The sequence below is a fragment of the Vespula pensylvanica genome, chromosome 9 (genome assembly GCF_014466175.1).
Source record: "Vespula pensylvanica isolate Volc-1 chromosome 9, ASM1446617v1, whole genome shotgun sequence".
Lineage (NCBI taxonomy): Eukaryota > Metazoa > Arthropoda > Insecta > Hymenoptera > Vespidae > Vespula > Vespula pensylvanica.
In genome coordinates, this window is record NC_057693.1 from 7,534,140 (window position 1) to 7,552,840 (window position 18,701).

The 18,701-nt window shown below is 33.0% G+C and overlaps 1 protein-coding gene and 1 non-coding gene across 3 annotated transcripts in view; both read right to left on the reverse strand.

The window, feature by feature from the left end:
• LOC122631546 (protein ROP) overlaps window positions 1-317 on the reverse strand; it is a 6,585-nt gene extending 6,268 nt beyond the window's left edge. The window contains exon 1 of one of the 2 annotated variants that reach the window (XM_043817382.1): window positions 182-317. In XM_043817382.1, the coding sequence (XP_043673317.1) occupies window positions 182-209 (28 nt within the window). In that variant the 5' untranslated portion in view covers window positions 210-317. The remainder of the gene's footprint in view (window positions 1-181) is intronic. The other variant, XM_043817381.1, reaches the window with a different exon arrangement.
• A 17,816-nt stretch (window positions 318-18,133) lies between these two features.
• LOC122632167 lies at window positions 18,134-18,286 on the reverse strand. The gene has a single exon (XR_006327826.1). It is a non-coding gene; the product is annotated as a U12 minor spliceosomal RNA (small nuclear RNA).
• Between the last annotated feature and the right edge of the window lie 415 nt (window positions 18,287-18,701).

Consider the following 18,701-nt stretch of genomic DNA (forward strand, 5'->3'; position numbering starts at 1 on the left):
GGATGAAGTCATCCAGACCCGTATACGCCCCAATCGTCTAAAAGTTATCTATCACCATCGACAAATTACATTTTCGACGATTCCAATATCGATGTTATGCTCTTTTATACGTGTGACGTTACGTGAACATATTTATTCGTGCTTTAATTCTATAAAAAAATATTATTTTTTGTCTACTTACTTTGACCAACCTGTCCCTTGAGCGCCATTTTGGATAGTACTGTTAATATCTTTCTCCGTCAGGTGGTGCTTTGGTATACTATCGAAACAAGTATCGTTTCGTGTAAGCTTCGAGTGTTATTTCGATTATCGAAAGTAGCAGTCTCGAATTTAACGTTTTCGGCTTCTTCTCGGAGTCCGCTTCGTCGCGTTCGTTTAATATAATAATATCCTTGTTTTTAACATGAATCGATACGTTTTCGATAAAAAACGAGAATTATACATACGTGCTCTCAAAAAAATGTTAAATCAAGTATAAAAGATCGTGTATAAATACGTATAAGTGAATCGTGAATCGAGTACGAAACGTTCGTATGGTACATAGTTGTTACGAAGAAAAGAAAAAGAAACAATTGTCGAAAGAAATCGTCTACATCTCTGAGATGAAAATTTATTACAAATTCGATGTTGGTGAAAGAACGAAGTAACGAAAGAAATGAATTTTTTTTATGAAATTCCAAGAGAGAAATTCTATCTTTGCGATCGTTTACGCGAGTTTATTAGTTATATTCATCGACAACGACGAAACTAATGTGTATGAAGTTACATGTGTAGAAAAGGAAAGAAAAAATAAAAAAAGAAAGAAAGAAAGAAAGAAAGAAGAAATAATTTCTCGTTATGACAAGTGTAGAAGTGAGTGCGCGAGTCGGCCTATCGTCGGTAGCGGGTGTCGCGAGATGGGGGGCGGGGCGAAGGAGGGACGCGAGTGGTGGGGATAGCGTCGTCGGTGGCGCTCGACTGGCAACGAGGCCGCACGAGGGTCGTTCAGTCGGTCGGTGTTCGTCCACGGAAGTGTTGGTTCGTGTTTCGTGCGTACAAGTACAAAAGTTACTTTATTAAACCGTTGATCGGTGTGTACGTACGTGCGTGCGTGCATCGTGTGTGTATGTGTGTGTGTATATGTGTATATGTGCGCGATTATTACTCGTACGTGCGCGCGTGTACGTCGACGGATCGACGTTGTACGGACTATTAGCGATTCTTATTTTTTCTCTTTTTCTATTTTTTTTCGTTTCTTAATTTTCCTTATTTTTCTTTTCTTTTTCCTTTCTTTTCGAACGTCCGCCGTTCCGAATTTTTTTTTTTTTTTCTTTGAGACGAAAGAAGATAGACAAGGGGGGGTGAATACGGTGTAGTAGTGAGTAGTGATCGAAGGACAGGAGGTGAATTAGGAAGGATGCACGACATCGTTATCGGCGTAGTTATATTTTCCCTGTGGTAATATACGATATTATACTTTTTCAACGTAACTTCGTTCTACGTTTTTACGAAAAGAAGATAAAAAAGAGAAAGAGAAAGAGAAAGAAAGAAAGAATATCGTCTCGTCGTTGGCGGGTGGCACAGTGTGGTGTACGCGCGTTGCGTGTGCGTGTACGTGCGGTGCGTGTGTATAGTGCGCGCGAGCGAGCGCGCGCGCACTTGAGACACGCTGGATTTTGGATTTTCATCGGGATCACATCGAGATCGTACGGTGTTAGCCGTCGAATAAAGGACCACGATGAAGCTGGACTATCCTTGCCGCGTAGAAGGATGGCTCAACGTTTGCGGTGAGTTTTTCAATTTTTCCTTTTTTTTTTTCCTCTGATTTTTTTTTTTTTTTAGATTACTACGAATTTATCTCACGTAATCGATCGATACATTTCTCCGTTTATCCGTACAACTTCATATAATATCCAAATTTGCGTTTTACATACATATGTATTAGGGTTACATTAATAATGCTTTCGTAATATAAACTATGAATGCGTACATATTATATCGATCGTTCAATAAGCTATATCTCTGCCGAGAAAATATTTGTTCGAATAATATTCGAATAATAGTACGATAATATAACATAATAGATTCGTTTAATAATCCGAAGTAACCAAGTACTTCATTTCGTATTATTGCTAGATCATCGTCAACGAATCAATAGATAAGATGGAAATCGTTTATTTCGTCAATGAAGATCGATCGAAGGGTATGGTTAAAAAACGATACAAATCTAACAGAAACACGTATAATAACAAATATATCTGTTTATAAATATTTCTTCACCTTTAGGATTACGTTAGAATATTACAGTAGTGTATTTATTATCCGAAATTATTATCGAAGATTTTTTTTTATAAAACATTTTGTTATTGTTATTCGTAATATTTCAAATGTTTCGTATTACACATATACACATACGTATATATATATATATATATATATATATATATATATATATTTAGATTCGTACATAAGTGGGTAGACCAAAGGAAGAAAAGAAAGAGATGTAAGAGGTAGCGAGTTAGCGAGGGAAGGAAGGAGAGGGTGGAAGGGAGGGAGATCGTTGTTTGTGGGGTGGGAATAGGAGAGAGGATTGAGGGAGGGGTGGGTGGCTAGAGAGTGCAGGCAAGTCCTTCAACGGTCTCGATGTGGATTCAACGAGCTTCTAACGTCGAGTTTCATGACCCTTTGTTCTTTTCGTTCTGATACTATTGCTTCTAGCTACGTACATACGATATAATTTTTTCATTAATCCGAAGCTTACGTAATTTGTAAATACATACGTGTGTAAGAAAGAAATTAGTTAAAGAAGGAAAGAGAAAGGAGAAAGAGAGAGAGAGAGAGAGAGAGAGAGAGAGAGAGAGAGAGAGAGAGAGAGAGATTCATTGATTGATTTATTACACGTTTTATAAAGATTTCAAGTTTCTCTCCCTCTCTCTTTCTTTCTCTTTCTTTCTCTCTTTCTTTCTCTCTTTCTTTCTCTCTCTTTTTGTTTCTCATATCATCGAAACGCCGTTCGAAGTTCATGCGAGACTCGAGAGAAAAGATGATCGCGTTCGTACCACGCGTTCTCTCCTACCATTCTTCGTTTCATCGTGAAAAACGAGTAAAGTTCATCGACGCGATCGTTATTATGCATACTTATGTTGTACTTCATTGTGTAATTGTGTAATTGTGTAATTGATGTACTTAGTAGACGAAGCGACAACGAAGAAGATGACGACGAACACGGTATCTACATTGCGACCCAGCTTTTCATGCAAGATTTTATATGTCTCTCGAACTCGAGTTTCCTTGAATCCAGAAATGTCCAGATATACGATTTCTCGAGTTTTTTTTTTTTTTTTTTTATTTATTCTGTTTCCTTTTCTCCGTATTTCTTTCTTATTCTCTTTTCTTTCTTTCTTTCTTTCTTTCTTTCTTTCTTTCTCTCTCTCATACATGTACACATAAACACGCACACACACGCGTACATACAAACTTATATACACTTTTAACCTTTCCTTCGATCGATCGCACAGCTAACCGCTTTCCTTGTTTTCAGAAGAATCTTCACGACCGACAACTACGAGTGAAAGCGTTTTACTTCGTCGTCATTCCGAATCTTTATTCTTTTTTTTTTCTTTTTTTTTTTTTTTTATCGTTTTATCCTTTCAAAATAATACGTTTATAGGGATTATTTAAGTAAGAAAAATCGAGAAGAATATTTAGTTAGGTGTTGTATTATTTTGTTCGTGTACGCAAGTATATGCGTGTGTAATCGTAAACACATTACATCATACTCGATGTAAGAGTCACCAAAAATTCTTTCGTAGTACGGACGCCATCTTGACGGAGCAACGAGTCGTCGATTTTGGCCGTTTTAAATCGGTCATCTACGTAACCTCTCTATTGAGAGAGAAAGAGAGAGAGAGAGGGAGGGAGGAGGGAGTGGGAGAGAGAAAGAAAGAGATACTGACCTCGTTGTCGTGGTAAAAAAAATGATCGCGAAAGATACCGTAGTCACGTGACGTCCTCGCTGTGTCGACGAAGAGTAGCGGTAGGTCAGTTCACACACACTCTCTCTCTCTCTCTCTCTCTCTCACTCACTCACGCACATACACTCTCTCTCTTTTTTTTTTTAGGGTATGATCGATTTATAAATTCGATTTAATCAATGAAATATATATATTATCGACTTGTGTATATATCTATTCATTTTTTTTTTTTTTAATTTCCTATTTAATTAGAATCGTTTAATAAAAAAGAATCGTAAATCTATTTTTTAATGATATCAAAGAGAAAATTAATGGTAATATTTGATCAGAATTATATCCTAGATTTTGTACATGTGATATTATTGATTAAGTGGTAGTATCATTCTCTTTCTCTCTCTTTCTCTTCTTTCTCTCTCTCTCTCTCTCTCTCTCTCTCTCTCTCTCTCTCTCTGTCTCTCTCAATCCCTTTCTTTATACAACAGATAATTGCAAGTCTAAGAAGATACAAGACAAAGATACACAATAGTGTCACCTAGAGAATTTATGACATTATCTTACAGCGTCTCCCCCTTCGTGAAGTTATTTCATTGTCTAGAGTACTGTTAGAGATTTCTGTCGACGACATAAAGATCGAAGGGAAGAAGGATCTACGACGTTACGAAAATGTTCGTATGTGTACAAGTGATACATATGTTCTTTTCGGGATAACAAAAGAACAAGTATTTTTTTTTTTTCTTTAACATATAAATAAATATATATATGTATATAATTAAAAATATATATATATATGTATGATACATAAAAGTTTCCATAGAAAATCTTTCATCTCTTTCTAGTCTTTGGTACTATATAACGAAGAATATTGAAATTAGCAATCGAAACGGGGAAGGAAACTTTATGGAGTTTAATCCTTTGATAGAAGAAAGATACGAAGGAGTTATGAGAATTTCAAGTTTCGGTTTATCTAAGGATACAAGTTTTTGATGAGAGAGAAAGAGAGAGAGAGAAAAACAGACAGAGAGAGAGAGAGAGAGAGAGAGAGAGAAGCTAGCTTAGATATATCGAAAGTTTCTCCGGAGGTTTTATTGACGTTAGCTCATAAATTCCAAAGTACCGGCGACGTTCGTGTTCACCAAGAAGTTCTCCTCCTTCCTTCCTTCCTTTCTTCCTTCCTTTACTTACTTCCTTACTTCTTTTATTCCTTCCTTCCTTCCTGCCTTTTGAAATAAAATAAAATAAAATAAAAAATAAAATAAAATGAAGCCTGCATATATACTTACGACAAACTTTTTCGTTTTCCTACGTCTATCTTTTGCTTAACTTCTTGTACGTATATTTATTACGCCGAGAGAATATCGTGATAAAATGCATTAAAAAAGTTAACTCTAATTGTTTATTATCGTTAATATTTTTTTATATTTATTTAAACATGAAATTAAAATAGTTAAAAATGTATATATATATATATATATATAAAATAGATAAAAATGTATATATATATATAAATGGACACACGTGTGTGTGTGTATGTGTGTGTGTGTGTGGTGGTAGATGAACAATTTCTAAATGATTTTGAAAATAATTCCTTTTTGTTTTTCTCGAGATTTTTTTTCAAGAGCTAGACTTTAGACTTTTACGCTTTAAGAATATAACTCTTATGATTTTATATCATCTAAATAAGTGAGAATAAAAAAATGGAAAAATAAAAAGTAATTTTAAATAAGATAAGTAAACAAATTAAAAAACTAAACTAAGAAAATTGAGAACGAAAGATTCTCGTAAAAAGGAGAAATTAATATTTACAAAACAGCTAGGAACATTTAGTCGACTCTGCGTGTACGATGCATTTAATTATACTATTACAACTAATAGGATAGTTAAACATTTAATTATACTACTTAAACATTAATATATATGTACATATGTATATACATTAAAAATAGTAATGTCCTTAGTTGTTATAGACACTACTCAAAGGGTAGTAAGAAGGAGCAACATTTGCAACGATCGCAACACAGCACCTCAAGTATCAGGATCTCGTTAACCTCTGCTCTCTATCTTCAACCTTCTCATTTTTCTTCTTCTCTTGCATCTTCTCCTTCTTTTCCATCTTGAACAAGATTGAACCTCGGATTTTACTTGGACCCTTTTTACTTATCCTTTTATTCTTTCTTTCTTTCTCTTTCCTTCTTTTTCTCTCTCATTCTTATTCTTGCCTTCTTTAAACTGACATAGGCATTAGATTCGTGCTGCACGTACTTAGATATCTCATTGCCAGACTACTCCGTCTATCATAATGTTGAACCATGATCGTCTTACGATTAGAAAACGAGAGATGGGATATATATGTGTATGTATATATATATGAAACATTATGTGTTCGTGTATATACTTTTATACGTATAGAAAGGATGGATATAAAGATATCACGATAGCGGAAGAAGGATACACGATACGAAGTGGAAGGACTCTCAGATAATACAATATTGCCACATGTAATGTTATCGAGATCGTTCTCAATCGGTTGACTTACGATTTGATCTTTTCAGATATATATGTATACACATACACACACACATAATACATATATATATATATAAATATGTTCGTAAACTCAGTTATGAAATATAGAAAACGAACGATATGTAATTTCCAATACAGAATGGGGTCAAGAGTTCCTGTGTGATATTAAAAAATAAATAAATAAAAAAAAAAAGAAAAAAAGAATCAATTATTCGTTTTCGAAACTGTTGAAGCTAACTATTTATTTTCAGATTACAAAAAAGTTTTTATACTTGTGGTTTTATAATTTGCAGAAATAGAAAAGAAAAAAAGAGAAGATTAATCTGGCAAGTTGCGAAAATAAATAATTGACTTTTAAAATTAGTTATAAACTTTTGACCTATCCATTCATATATATATATATATATATATATATATATATATATATGTATATGTATGTATATATTAGAAAGAAATTGTAAAGTTGTGAAAGAATATTAATTGAAAAGACTTTCCGTTTTGATACGAACTCTAGGGCATTCTCCGCAGAGTGTGACACACCATTATCACACTAACACTATCGTAGTATTTATGTGCTCGCGAGTACATTCACCTGCCCAGCTGCTCCCACGGCAACTACTTCGGCACGTGTAACGTGTGTACACGAGAGCAATGACGTTGTATCTATCTCTCTTTCTCTTTCTGTTGCTTTCAGGGAGGGGTCAATTCCAGCAGTCGATTACTGTTCTTTGATACGAACGAGTAAAAAAGGCTCGTTTCTACTTTGATGTCGATTTCTTTTGATTCTATTTAAAAAAAACTTCTTCCTTTTTTTTTTTTAGAAGATAGGTCAAAAGTTTCTAGTCTGGTCGATAATTCTTAGATTATTTTGAGAATCAATCACTTTTTTTCGAGACTATATATATATTTGTTTTTATATATATATATATAAAATGTATTATAAATAATTATATAAATTAATATGATTATAAAATTTAATATAATTAATTATAATAAATTAAATATATAATAATAAATTATATATATAAATCGTATGATGATAAAACTACAAGCCTGATCATAAATCTCGAAAGAATAATTTGATTTTTAATAATATAATTAGTCTGAATATAATGAATAATTTTATCTTTCCATTTTGTTTAAATAAATTTTTCTTTCTCAATTTTTAAATTATTCGGTCATACTTCGAATATACTTCGATATCGTAATTTAATGGTAAATGTAACGGTGATCATCGTGTATCTTAGATGTGTATGTATGTACGTATCATTTAAGAGGTAGAGGTCAAAACCGCGCGAACTTACTATAGCTTCGTTCGAATAGAATCATCGTTAGTGCTCATACACCGTTTCTTTACCGGTGTATGAGCTAATTGTTATGCGACGCATAATACCCTCTCGCGTATTATTTTTCCATCGAGACACGATATAGCTGTTGTAGATACTTGCTGGTACACTCTGTGGGAGCGAGTTGACCTCATACATATAAACGTTTACTATAAGAAAATGCAGACTGTTGTCGGAAGAAGAAAAGATTTTGATAGATTAGATCGTGTTAATGATTTCCTTTTTCTTTCTTTCTTTTTTTTTTTTTTTTATTCATCTTTTACAATTTTTTATTCCTGTCTAATCTTTTCTAAGTCCTCTGTTAGTTCGAATATCGACGTGTATGCGCATCTGTATTTCTTTCAATTTCACTTTTTCGTCAGGAACTTATAATGGCGAGTTGTTTATTTAGTTTAGTTATATTTAGTATAGTATAATTATATCAGTATATGAGTAATATATACTATCGTATTTATACTAATATTTATATAACGATATTAAAACTATCGCAGTTATATTATTACTTACGTGATTAGACCAGCCTAAAAATAAAACTTTAAGATTATATAATTTAGTTTTATAGAAGCAAACAAGAAAAAAGCAAAAAAAAAAAAGAAAGAACAGAAATTGCACCAAGTCCAATCGACTTTTAGCAGAATAAAAATAAAAAAAAAAAAAAAAAGAAGAAGAAACATTGATGTAAAAAGTAACGAATTGACCAATTAAATCTTTACTGGAACAGAACGAACGGAATAATAGTATCCAACAGAAAAGAGAGAATACATAATATCACGCTAATTAAAATGGATTAAAAATTTCAGTGAGTTTTATGTTCCGAATAAAATCAAAGCGACACGTGTGCGAATTATATACGAGGTATTAACGAGGAAAAAGAGAAAAAGAATGGAAAAAGAAAAGGAAAAAAAAAATAAAAGATATGGGGAAAGGGGTATCGATGTAGTAGTTAGGGTCGTTAGAGGGGAAAGTTAGCTCACGGTGACCACAACGTATCCATATTAAATTCGTCGTTCGTTCATTCGCCAATTAACGTTTGTCATTCGATCGACGAACAGACGGCGGTCGCACGTAATTGAAATTACGTTGGTACCGATGATTCGCACGATGGCTTTTTAGCGAGAAAAGTCCCGGGAGTATATGTTCGTTCTCGTTGTTGCGAGAGGGAACACAAATTAAACGATTTCGCGCCTGGGCCACGAACAGTCGATTGTTAAAAAAAAAAAAAAAAAAAAAAGAGGGCGTCAAACACCCTCGATTATTCACACAAAATTACGATCTCATCGAATGTACAACGTTCGGTCAAATTGTGTTCATTAAATTCGGACGTCCGATTAATTTCTATTGTGAACTCGAGTTTGTTCTACGTATAAGTACTTGCGATAGTTGGAAAATATAAAATATAACGCAAAGATATTTTATTTGTTAATTATTTATTATTTTTTATTACTAATAATATATTTATTATTTAAGTATAATATAGGATATTTGATATATAAAGATATACCAGAACAAAAAATTGTATCATAAATTAATTTTCAAAATTACATTGCTTGCATATATGTATATATATTAAATCAAATATTAACATGGATAAATATATTACAATTTCACGATTATATATATATATATATATATATATATATATATATGCATTTAAAAGAGCCATATTATTTACTTGTTCATAATTCGAAAACAATTAACTATTTCAATGCTTAATCATCCGATACATACTCGTCTTACTTTGACTGAACCTTAGTCATTCTTAAGCTGAAAATAATTATAGAAGTTAACAACAACAACAACAACAACAACAACAACAACAACAACAACAATAATAATAATAATAATAACAATAAATTAATTAAAAAAAATTACATTACAAGCATATCGATTAAAAAGTCAATGTTAATACCTAATCAACGTTCAACAAAAATTAATCCTTATATTATTAATCGTTTTACTTGGACTTAACATCTTTATTTAGTCATCAAGAGATAGTCGAGAAGTTTCGATCTAATCGTTCGTAACATTTCACAAGATTATCGAGAACCAGATTACCCTTTTTCTCGGTAGAACGGATACAGACGATAATTGGTGTCTAACATAAGGATAACGTTGGTGTTGCGATATAAAGTCACGTGCCTTATTTTATCTTTAGTCTACGTTGTTGAGAAGGAAGAGGTTGGGAGAAAAGGGTCGTTGCCGAGGAAAAAAGGTGTTAAAACGATTTAATCTCGTATCTTCGATCGTTTCTTCTCCCGCTGTGTACGCTGATGGAACAGAGAATGCATCATCTCCTGTGGAGTTACGACTAAATCGTAAGATTAATCGTTAAATCTCTTATACAATGATCTATGGTTAAAAATGATCCTGAGATTGTTCCGACGTTCGTTAGTGCTCGATAATGATATTTGATGAACGTTATTGTTATCGTTGTTGTTGTTGTTGCTGTTGTTGTTAATGCAGACCACGATTTTCTCACATTCTCTTTCTCTTTCTCTTTCTTTTTCTCTCTTTCGCTTTTCCTTCTTCTTCTTCTTCTTCTTCTTTTTTTTTTTACATTGTCTAGATTGTACGTTAATCCGTTCTTAAGTGAATACATTGGTTATGTATTTCCGGGTACACAGCGTTCTCATAACGAAAAGGAATTTGTCTTTTAATGGTAGAATATTTCTATCTATTTCTCTCTCTCTCTCTCTCTCTCTCTCTCTCTCTCTCTATTTTTCTCCTTCTTTCTTTCATTCTCTTTTCCACTCTTTCATTCTTTTCTTTCCTTCTTCTCTTCTTCGAAGACGACGATGACGACGACGCCGACGAAGGTCAATGACCTTGTGAGAAAAAGCTTCAGTATATTCATCCAAGAAGGACGAACGAAATGGATGAAACAACGTTTGGAGGAGGTTTGGACGAACTCGACAATTTATTGTATAATATATATATACACATATATACATATATGTGTGTATGTGTATGTTTGTACGTCTGTGTGTGTGTGTGTGTAGGTATTTACCTTCTCGCTAATAAGACAAGTCATTGTATTCGAGGCAAGTTGAGTCTTCAATGCAAACTTCCTTTCTCTTTTTCTTTCTTTCTTTCTTTTCTTCTTTCTGATTTTTTTTCCTCTGTTATGACTTAGCAATAGCATAATGCTCGAAGTATACTCCTTTTCCTTATCTCGATGGAACAACCGGTGCATTATAGCCGAGTTTTAGGGAAAGATCCTTTTCAGTTACCCCCTTCTCTGTATACAGATACGTTTTATATCTTTTATTTAATAACTGTGTGATAATACGAGCGTATTTTTTTTTTTTTATATATATATATTTTTATTTTAATTTTTTTTTTTCTGAACGGATCGAAACAATTCGGATATTACGCGTGTATGTATTTGTTCGCACAGTAAATGTCGTCTTATTTATATTTTATCTTTTATCGAGACGTGATACTTTGACTTTGTTTATCTTCTAAAATACAGACGTGTGTGTGTGTGTGTGTGTGTATCTGTATTTTGAAAATTTGACCATTTCAATTATTTCGTCACTAAATTTATTTCCATTTTTTACTCGAACATTAACATTTCTCAAATATATCATTTAAAGTAAATAGTACACGTGTGTATACGTATATACGGAAAAAAAAATCCTTTCCTGTTTTTTTTCTTTGTAATAATCGTGCCACCATTATAAACGTGTTTCTACATGTTTTCCATTATTAAGAATATATTTACACATTTTCTATCGGTGTGACTCAACTCAATTGTTTTTAATTTAGGAGTACACAAAGTTCAAGATCATCGCAAAGTCAAATAATTATCATTACGATGTTCCTTCTCCCCTCGTCAACATAGAACGTTCGTTTAAAATCTTTTCTTTCTTTCTTTTCTTTTTTTTAATATTTAGAAAAATAATCGTGCGTATATACATATATATATATATATATACATGTCTAAAAAATACATATTGTACCCTATATATATATATATATATATATATATATATATATATGTAATTGTCTCAGAAAAAATAAATTATTTTTATTTTTTTATTTTTATTTTTTTTTTTTTATAATTTTGTGATTCTCACGATACGTCGTTATCGTCGTCATTGTCGTCCTCGTTGTCGTCGTCGTTGTCGTCATCGTCACGTGGGAGTTATAATCGAAGGACTCGCACGTCCGGATTTATTCGTAAGCCGGATTTTAGTCGACGAGCCTCGCGAAACCGGGATCGAGGGCCCTCGAGTTTGGAGAGCGTGTCGACGACGAGAATAAATTCGTCTCGCGTGCGAGTCGTACCTCTCGTGCACATCTCTCTCTCTCTTCACCTCCCTTCACCTCTTCCACTTCCTCTTCCTCTTCTTCTTCTTTCCTTTTCCTATCCTATCTTTCGCGATTATTTTTAGATTGGGTGTATAGTCGTACAGCTTATATTTGAAATTGCACTCATCCTTTTGTTCCATCTCTCTTTCTCTTTCTTTCTTTCACTCTCGTTGTCCTCGCTTCCTCTCTCTCTTTATATATGTGCGCGCGCGTGTGTATCACTCTTTTTGTTTTTCTACGAATGCAAATTTTTAAAAGAAGATAACGAACGAATTTCTAAAAGAAATCTCGTATTCAAAATATTTCGATAATAATTGATAATGTTATTTTTAATTACACTAGTACAAGTTATTTTCCTTTTTCTTTCTTTCTTTCTTTCTTTCTTTCTTCTTTCTTTTTTATAGACACAAAAGCTTCATATGGAACAAGAAAATGTAGAAACTTCGATAGGGAAGGATATAGAAAATTTGTATATAAAAGATATTAATGCATAGATAATTATCTCCCAGCAGGTATTATTAATTATATGTATGTTATAATTAATACTATACAATTAATATTATAACGTATATACTAGTAATAATATAACAAAGTAATCAAACGTCAGAGCGTTCGCGTTTATTATTATTATTATTATTATTAATAATAATAATAATAATAATAATAATAATAATAATAATAATAATAACAACAACGATAATCATAATAAATTATTTACGACTCGACGATAGTTAGATCATTGCGAAACGAATTGGTTGGTGACTCAAAGTCGACGTAGTTTCTCTAATTTTATTACGTCGCTTTTTTTTTTTTTGCTCTCTTTATCTTTTTCGTTTCCTCATCTCCTGCGTATAACGTTTTGTTTTACACTGGCTACGAAAGTTTTTCGTAAGAAGACGAAATTTTTTATTGTCCCGACGAAAACGCTTTCTCCGTCGTTTGCGAAACCATCTGATCGTGCAAATGCGCGTAACGACGATCGCGATTGCGAGACAAGATAGCGAACTGATATCTCTCGCTAGCAATTTAAAAAGTCACTGAACCATGGGATTGCGGGATAAATTGGGAAAGTTTCTTGACTGGAGCCTGAAACACTCATTTCTTTTTGTTTCTCTTGTTCTCTCTCGACCTACCCCCTACTCGTTCCCTACTTCTCCCTTAATTCTTTCCCTCGCACTTTTCCCATCCCTTTTCTTGCTCATCGAATTCATTTCTTTTTTTTTTTTGTACGTTTCATCTTAACCTTCAACATTACTTCCTCGATCTTCGATCAACGAGAAAGAAAGAGAGACGGTGAATAATTTAAGGATGAGTTAAAAGAAGAAGGACAGAGAGAAAGAGAAAAGAGAGAGAGAGAGAGAGATCGATATAGAAATGGCGTAAAGACAATATTTGTCTGAAAGAATTCTTTTCCTCTCTTTTTCTTTCTCTCTCTATCTATCTCTCTGTCGAGAAATCGAGAAGCGGAAGAAAAGGGTTGGCATCTAACGATTTAACGGAAAAGGCATAATTACGAAGGGCCGAACGAGGAAATAAAGTAAAGATAAGAGAAAGTAAAAATAAAATAAGTGAAATTTCGATGGACCGATATTTATTCTTCTCCTGGAGGATAGAGGAGTTAAAGAAAAAGTGTCGAGATTGATGGAGAACGACGAATTCAATAGCTATTTCAATCGATTGTAATAATATCGGTAGAGTGAACAAATAAATCGAAATTATAGAGAGAAAAAGAGAGAGAGAGAGAGAGAGAGAGTAGCAGATAGATAGACGGAAAGAATAACATTTCTTTTTTCTTTTTTTTTTTTTTTTTTCATGAAATATTATTTATAAAAAGATGAAGAGGGAGAAAATAAAGAAGATATAATTAAGTTCGATGAGGAAGCATAACTATCTTAGGCTTAGGTGGAACAAGATGGATGTCTGATTAGGACCTAATGAAACTTGGAATATCTTGGCAAGTCTATCCCGAACAACCCCTGTCTTGTCTGTCTATTCTCTATTCCCTTCTCTCTCTCTCTCTCTCTCTGTTTCTCTATTCTCTCTATTCTCTCTCTTGTTCGTATAGAGAAACAGAGTTAATGACGATGTCGTGGGCGTACGAACGATTATTAAGCTTCGTTCGTCAGTAACACCTTAGCATGCGCTCGTACTGTACACAAAGATGAATCGAGAAAGTAGTAGATGGTGACTCTTCGGTCTTGCATAATTAGCATGGTAAATTCGCTAGGGTTCTTGCATAAATTACTTAGAGAGTTAACAGCGAAGGATAGATTTCGATCAAATGAAATAATATAAATTTACATTGTCTCTTTTCTCTATGATCAAAGATATTAATCGATTTTCATATCGTTTAAACGTATCGTTGAATATTACGATAAATCGAGCTTTGTTGAAAGATCGCTCTTTTGATTATCCAGCGAAACGTGTTAATCCGGTTATTTGCTTAATTTCTTTATATACCGGAATAATCGAATGAATTCATAAACATTAGCCGAAAGTGGATGTAATTTGTTAACAAATTGCTTTTTCAGGGAAATTCGTACGAAATTACGCGGAACATTGGACGAGTTATTTCTACATACAAATTTGATATACCTATCTCTCTGTACATATATATATATATATATACACGATGGTTATTCAGTTGGTGCTCTAGTGTTGATAGCGATGTTGATGGTGTTGGTGTTGGTTGGTGTTGGTGTTGATGTTGATGTTGATGTTGTTGCTAGAGCTAAAGCTCTCGCCGAAATGCCAGGACAATTAACGAGGCACATTGTGCGGTCCAATTTCGCGCTCGTTACTCGCCGTTCCAGCATCCAATTGTTTCTTCTTATTCGTTGCTCTGCGGGTAACTCCACCGATTCGCATTGCTTCGAATCTGCTTCTTGTCTCTTTATCTCTTTCACTCATCTCTCTCTCCTCTCTTTCTCTCTTTCTGTCCCTCTCTTTCACTCTTTTTATCCCCTTCATCGTCATCTCGCGTGCGCGTTTATACGTCCTTCTTTTTCTCTCTTTGTTTGGCTATTGTTCACGTCGCTGACGATCCATTAAGGATCTAGACGGCAATTCACAATTAACTGTTCCTCCGGATACGAAGAGAGGAACCTCTTCTCTTTATCTTTCTCTCTCTCTCTCTCTCTTTTTCTTTCTCTTTCTCTTTCTCTTTCTCTTTTTCTTTCTCTTTCACCCTCTGTTTCTGCCTTTGTCCGTCTATATGTTTTCCTCTCTACTTCGGATTATAATTTTTAAATGGCTGCTAGTTCATCGGGTCAACATTAAATTTAAACGTTTTATTTCGTTGGTATTTAATAAATGAGTGATAAATTATTTAGAACGTAATGATCATTGTGTAATACTTGGTATAAGAAATTCTTACGCAATTCTGATCATTTCAATTTTTTTTTCTAGATATCGAACGAATTAATTGTATGCATCGAACAATTATTTATTTCACAAAGTGTTCATATGCGCGATCGTTTTGAATTCATTATGATTTGTTAGAGTGTAGTAAGTGTACTTAGTTTACAATGAGAAACGGATTTAAAATTAATCAAAATTGGAACGAACTTTCGAATCTTTAGATACGATAAATTTCAATTTGACTCGTTAAGAAATCTAATTGATAAAAGTAGAACAAAGACAAATTTATCAAGAAAATTAGAATATTTAAATCCGTAAATCCTTTATCTCTTGTTACGACGGTAGTCTGCGTGTTTAAACGTACAATTTCCAAAGAAAAATATTCAAAATGGATGAAAACATTTTTTCTTTTTTCTTCACGATTATACCTTTTTATAATTGGATTAATTCGATTAATTTATCTTAAAAATTCTATGATATAAGCAGATTGTTGCGTATCAATGATAAAGATACATAAGATCTTGTCTTTTACTTAACATAATTAAAACATAGCATTGGAAAATAATTCAAAAAAAAAAAAAAAAAAATAAGAAAAAAGGAAGAAGTAAAAAAGAAATCTCAGAGATTAGCACGCTTAGATCCGTTTTATCCTATCGCATTTAATTTTCTCTTATCGTAAGAATGTCCAAGAAGAGGACAAACAACAATAGACAGGAGGTTTAACAAAGTTGTGGAAATTCTTGTTTTGACTATCGAAGCGATCGGTGAGTGTAGGACAACATGCGAGTGTCGACGGGTGTCACGCACGGCCAGCTTACTTCCGGCACTTTGCCTCTACACCCTGGTTGCACCTATTTGCGTGTCTGTCATCCGGTATGCCAACGGTTACATTTCCTATTGTTTTGTGTCGGAGGTACGGGGAGGTAGGGCTGCCGTATGCGTGGGAGATCAAAAGAGAGAGAGAGAGAGAGAGAGAGAGAGAGAGATTGCGTCACTTTCTAGTTTAGCGCGTATAACGGGACGCTCGTATGTTCTGTCTCTCTTCCCCTCTCTTATTCTACGTACTTATGTAGGTATTCATATACGTATGGACACGAATTACGACTCTCCTTGCTCGATCTCGAATGATCCCCTTTGTTGGTGAAATAAGTGAAACTTATGTTCTCGCTTAAGAGGATTGATAAATTCGCTAAAAAATATATATAAATATATATATATATATGTGTGTGTGTGTTGATTATTTGATATTGATAGAGATTATTAATAGAGTACCTTGTAATTGATTATATGATTATTGATAGAGTACTTTTTTATATATGTATGTGTGTGTATATTGATTAGAGTACTGTGTAATAAAAGTAGAATATAATAATAATAATAATAATAATAATAATAATAATAATAATAATAATAATAATAATTTATCAATTAATTCGAATTTTCTCGACTGAATAATAAACTCGATTTAATTAATTTAATTGATCAAAACTTTGCATAAGACTCCGATGGTCCAATAAATAAATATTAAAATAATAATTTTATTAATTATTGTATAATATATATATATATATATATATATATATATATATATATACACGGATCACTAACATTCTCTGAATCATCTTCGAATTAGTCACATATAAACGAATAAGAGAAGGAGGAATGACGTAGGTGTTTCAGAGCACAGTAAAAAGGGTGTTAAGTGTTAAGTGTAAACCGAGCATGATCGCAAGCAGGCTCGTTTCAGAATGGAAGGACATCGTTCGGGAATGCACTTATATATCCGATCGCAAAACACACGAACGTGTATACAAACACACACACACACACACACACACACACACACACACACGAAAAAGAGAGTCTGACTCTGGCGACTCCCCAGCTTGCATACCTGCACGCGTCACACTTTTTCCTTTCCTCGATCAATTGGCAAAGTAATTGCTGGATTTCACGGACGCTCCCTAATGGTAGTAATCACAGTGTAAACTCTGTAAGGGGCCTTGTACCCGCCCTCGTCGTTGGTAACGAGAGACGCGTTAAATTTGCTTTTTTCTTCTGTTTCTTTCTTTTCTTTTTTTTTTTTTTTTTAATTTTTTTACGACCCTCTTTAGCGAGACAACTAACTACCTACTACTATTCCTTCCCTCTCTCTTTCTCTCTTTAAATAGTGTTTATATATATATATATATATATATATATATGTATATATATATGTATATATATATGTATGTATGTATATTCGTTAAATTTGTGCGTGCAACAAAATTCATTAAAATCCCATTCCGAGAGGTAGGAATTCTCTTCCCCAATTATTTCTTTTTATTAATAAATTTTTTGTAATAGGTCGCTCAAAGAGTTAAATTTATCTTTGGATAATATATATATATATATATATGTATGAGGAGTTTTTATTAATCGTGTAAATTTTGTTTTTAACATCATGGATAATAATGTTTAAAGCAAAATAGGACGAATAAGTATCACGACATAATATATATATATATATATATATATATATACATATATATACATATAGATTAACGAATGTATGAATGAATTGAATGAATGAATGAATGAATTAAATTAATTTTATATTAATTGTTTATATTTTTTGTTTACGAGGATTCAAATTACGAGGTAGATCGCTTCACCCGGCCACGCGAAAAAGTAGTTCGCGCGGCCATTGGGGACGACCTGTGCCTCTTCAAAAATATGGTCGCTTAATTCGTTAGCATAGCTAAGCGTTACCAAAGCTCTATATTTTCCTTACTCATTAGTTTAAGGCACGATTATACGAGATTTCTCTCGTTCGTTTAAATCCACTTGGATAATGGTTCACTTGCGGGAGAGTGAAACGATGCATTTGCCATCTATCGAATAAACCAGAATACCAAATTATTCGCGCGTTATTTGAACGTTTTAAGAAATAAAAATGTTAAATCTATATTATAATAAACGTTTCAATGAATTCATTGAATCCAAATTAAATATTCACACGTATGTACGTATTTGCGTCCGTGCATTTTTTTTTTCTTTTTTTTTTCCTTTTCTTTCTTTCTTTCTTTCTTTTTTTTTTGATTATTCAACAAATTAATCGTACAAAGTTACGCGACAATCGATATCAAATTTCTTGGTTTCGTGTATCTCTTAACGTGCTTATACGAATATGCATACGTGTATATATATATATATATATATATAT